We start from the raw sequence: 4,083 nt of genomic DNA on the forward strand, positions 1-4,083 counted from the left end.
AGCAGGACTTTCCTGTTAATTCTTCACAGCGAAAAAAACAATTTATCCCCCAGCATTGTATTTATATGGCTTAAGAATGCATAGTCCCTGCACTGTGGAATGCCATTTGCTTTCTTTTTCCACTCAGGCTGATAGATGTGGGCATTTACCTGCTACAGGATGAGGTTCAGGAAGTAAGGCGGGAAGCTGCAGTCTTTGCCAGCTATGTTCGGCAGGTCTCAGGAACATCACCTCGAGAGAGTTGTGTCTTCATCCAGGGTAACAGAGGGCTCATATGCCTGCTGCAGCTTCTCCTGGAAAAGTTTGGGGGTCACCAAAAAACCTTTGATGCTTTGCTGTGCCATCTCCCCCAAGTAGATCTCAGCAGCATTTTGAAAGAGCTGGAGGCCAAGAAGTGAGTAGCATGATCATAAAATTGCCGATAAGGTCAGATGCACGCGTATGCATAGGCTCATGCACATGCAGTCCATCACACACACAATCCATGTGCCTGAAGTTTTGTGTTGTGGCCAAGAAGGATACAAAGCACCTGAAAAGGAAATGCATCTTTGTGCTCCTCCTATCTTAGATTCACTTCACTCTGATCCAAACTCTCAGTATATAATAGAATAGCTGTTCCAACTTTCTCTGTCTTAATAGCTTCAAGGGGCTGATACAGACACTGGGGTTTGCTATGGTAAAGGAAGCCTTGAGCATGCCTGATTTCTCCCAGCCATGTCCCCCCGCATTGGCTCTAGACGTAAGAATGCTTCTATGATGGTTCAGTGCAACAGTAGTAAACCCATATGCTGGAGCCATCTGCCCATCATTAGCTATGCCAGCAGTGCATCACAAAGCAACCATTATGCAGATAAGGACCAAGAAGCATGCATTTCCAAGAAGCAAGGAAAATCAGAAAAGCTTTATCAGAGAAACCAAATGACTAGTTTTTGATATCCAGCTTAAAAACATGATCACCAGTTCCCTGTGCACTAGCAATTCCAATATGGAGGTGCTCAGTCATTGTCTCTGAAGAGAACAAATACAGTGTGGTTTTCTCTATCCCCAGGTAAGAAACCATTTCATGTGGTATTTAAGAGGTTTCACCAAAGAATCGCTTTGCTAAGAGCAGATGCAAAAATAGGCCCTGCAAAAAGACTGATCAGCTTAGGTCAAGTCCTTGATAAAAATTTCCAAGTGGGATTTAGACCAAGCAAGAGCAGAGGGGCCAGGGCTAGGAGGCAAACCCGATTCCTGTTCTGTGACAGGAAGCAATCCTCAGGCAAGTCGCTTCAACTATGATTCTCAAACGCAGATGCCAGAGGTCAGGCACCCAAGGTCCATTTTTGAGCACCATGTCCAAAGTTTCTTTCGAGAGGCTGAATACCCAACTCCCAGGACTTCACTGCTGGCTGTGCTTCCTCAGCACCTTGCACCCACATTTGACCATCATGGCTTTGAACACAAGTCTCTTCCAAGGGAGCTGTTCTGAATCAGAAGCTGATGATGGTATAAGGTTGTGACAACTTGCTCTACAAGTGCTCTATGTTGTTAGCAGCATCTTCAAGCAGGAGGAGGGACCCATCCTCCTAAAAAGCAGGCCTGTAATCTTTCAGTGCCATGAGGAATCAAAGCAGCAGCAGGACTGGGAAATAGAATAAATGCAAGAGGCCCACAGTCCTGTGGGTTTAGTTATATATGTGAAAATCCCCACGTGGTGTTTGTCAGGTTATACAGCCCCCACTGCCTCAGTATCACCCCAACAGGTCATTGTGAAATTCAACAGTAGCTTCTGTGTGCATGGTGGGGAAAGGAACAGATGAATCAGACCCCACACAAGGTTCACCATGGGACCTGGCTTGCCTTTCAGAGTCATCAGTCTGTATAAGGAGGATGAACCAAATGTTTTTGCAGAGCCAGCTGTCTTATCCCGACTACTGCTCCCCTTCCTCCTCCAACTGCTAGACGGTGTGTCCACATCCACCCAGCTTTGGGAGTCTGTGTTATGCTGGCTGAGAGCCACTGGTCCTGGTATCTTACACAATTTGCAGCAGTGCAAGGACTGGTGGAGCCAAGGTATGTAGCTACACTGGCAGAGCATCTAATTCCTTTTCCACAGTGGGCTGGCAGGTAGCCCACAGCACGTATGCAACATCCATTCAGAACATACAGACTTCATTATACACAGGGCCTACATGATGCGCCAGTCCTTTCAGTTCTCTAGCGGTGGAGTTATGGCTCTAAAAGATGGAGTAAGCAGAACACAAACTGGTTTCTGACCAGCTTTCCAGAGTTCAGCTGCATCTTGTTAATAGACCATGAACAATGCTTTCAAGGATATATGGGCTTGGAGGCTTTGGTCACTTGGGAATTGCATCTCAAAATCCCCCTACTGTTACCTCCATAATCAGCTCTCTGCCATCAGCCAGGAAACATGCAGTAGAATCTGAGTCCTAGAGCTATCTGGCTGCGCCCAATGTATCCCTGGGTATAGAGAGGCAAACAGCCAGTGGAGCTGCCAGGCTCCATCTTATATACTGGAGAGTTTTGTAAATGAAGACACTAAATATACTGAGCAGCATAGAACAGGCTTAAGCACCAAATCACGTCTGGGGTGATGGCTGTTCTTTTAGAGTCACCTGTCCTTGAACAAAGCTTGTGGTCTATTGGGGGAATTTAGAGTGACTCCCTGTCCTGCTTTGTAGGTTTCTCATTGGTAGTTCAGCTTCTGATACAGTAGCTCTGTCTGCTTTCACTGTTGACACATGAATTAGGTTTGTCAGTTAGCAGATTGCAGAAGAGAAACAGGGCTGTAGGATGGGAATGTTTGTCATCATATCTGTCCTCACAAGTGACTGATGTGCACAGAAAACCAATTAATGTATCTTTTTTCTGCTCCCTGTGTTGTAGATGCCATTACACCACTGCACATGAAGGCACTGGCATGTGCCAAGGTGCATACTGCCACCACTGTGCTGCTGGTGAACGCGAGGCTGCTGGCTCGTGCTCTGGAGACTCTGGAACAGACCAATGCCAGTGCTTCCGAAATCAGCTGTTCTTCCCAGGAGCTGAGGCGGGAGCTTGTGCTGGTAGAGGGACTCCTGGCTCAGCAGGGAATGGCTCCTATTTCCGCCTCACTCCATGGGGCAACAGATGCCAGGGCTTTCTGATAGTCTTTTGTGACAGGACAGTGCTGTGCTGTGTCACTGAGAGCCTTAGCGGAAGTGCAGAGTTGTATATGAATGCTGCACCGTGTGTCTGTTCTGAGACACTGCTGGATCTCTGCTCTGTCCTCTGCTGGTAGCCAGCCAGAATGGTCAATTAACTGACATAACTCAGGTAACCCCAATTCAACAGGCAGGAAAGGGTAGTGCTTTGAGGGCCTGCTATCTGGAATAATTTTACCTTCTCCTTATCTTAAAGGTATCCCAGATCAGACTTCTTTTATCAGCCCCGTGTTCTTTGAATCAGACTAGGAGGTGACAGTTTTCAGTTCTTCGTTAGTAGCAACCTTATAAAGATCTCCCAACAGGACAAAATTTTAGTAAGGTGTCGGCCTGGGCCTGTATTCCTGCTCTTCATAAAGAGCTCCAAGTGCCTCATCGGTGCTCCCAAAACCCACACAAAGGCTGCCTTCTGTTTTCATGAGAATAAAGCGAGCTACTCCCCAAGGGACAATGGTCATTTCCAGCTCTCATCCATCTACTCAGCTGAACTTACTTTTTTTAAGTTTCTGAACTTACAGTTTTTAACCAGGAATTTGTCTCCTGTTATAAGGAGCCACCATATGATGTAATAAACTATAGCTGCCATGGATTTTATCATGCATAAAGAATCCCAGTCGGGCTCAGATTTTGTTCACTATTATAAGGCATTCTGTGGGGTTTCTGTTTTAAAAGGGTTTCAGTAAGTTAGCAAATGCCCTCTGATCTCCCAGGGTCCTGACACATTCTTAGTTTCAGCTTCCCTTACTCAGTTCCCATGGTCTAGTCCAAACTGCTGAAGCAATGACCTTCTGGTACCAGAGACTTCATCTTGTGCAGCATGTGTCTCCCCAGTACAGCCCCTTCTCCAGAGTTACAGGCACACAGGATAGTCGATATT

At 46.4% G+C, this 4,083-nt stretch overlaps 1 protein-coding gene across 1 annotated transcript in view; it reads left to right on the forward strand.

Annotated features, from left to right (window-relative positions):
- The window catches only part of LOC102375691 (thyroid adenoma-associated protein homolog), a 33,708-nt gene extending 29,894 nt beyond the window's left edge, over positions 1 to 3,814 (forward strand). The window contains exons 29-31 of the mRNA XM_014518956.2: positions 128 to 394; positions 1,850 to 2,055; positions 2,890 to 3,814. Coding sequence (XP_014374442.1) covers positions 128 to 394; positions 1,850 to 2,055; positions 2,890 to 3,149 — 733 coding nt within the window. The 3' untranslated portion in view covers positions 3,150 to 3,814. The remainder of the gene's footprint in view (positions 1 to 127; positions 395 to 1,849; positions 2,056 to 2,889) is intronic.
- Positions 3,815 to 4,083: the final 269 nt, after the last annotated feature.

Source organism: Alligator sinensis, unplaced genomic scaffold (genome assembly GCF_000455745.1).
Source record: "Alligator sinensis unplaced genomic scaffold, ASM45574v1 scaffold570_1, whole genome shotgun sequence".
Classification (NCBI taxonomy): Eukaryota; Metazoa; Chordata; order Crocodylia; family Alligatoridae; genus Alligator; species Alligator sinensis.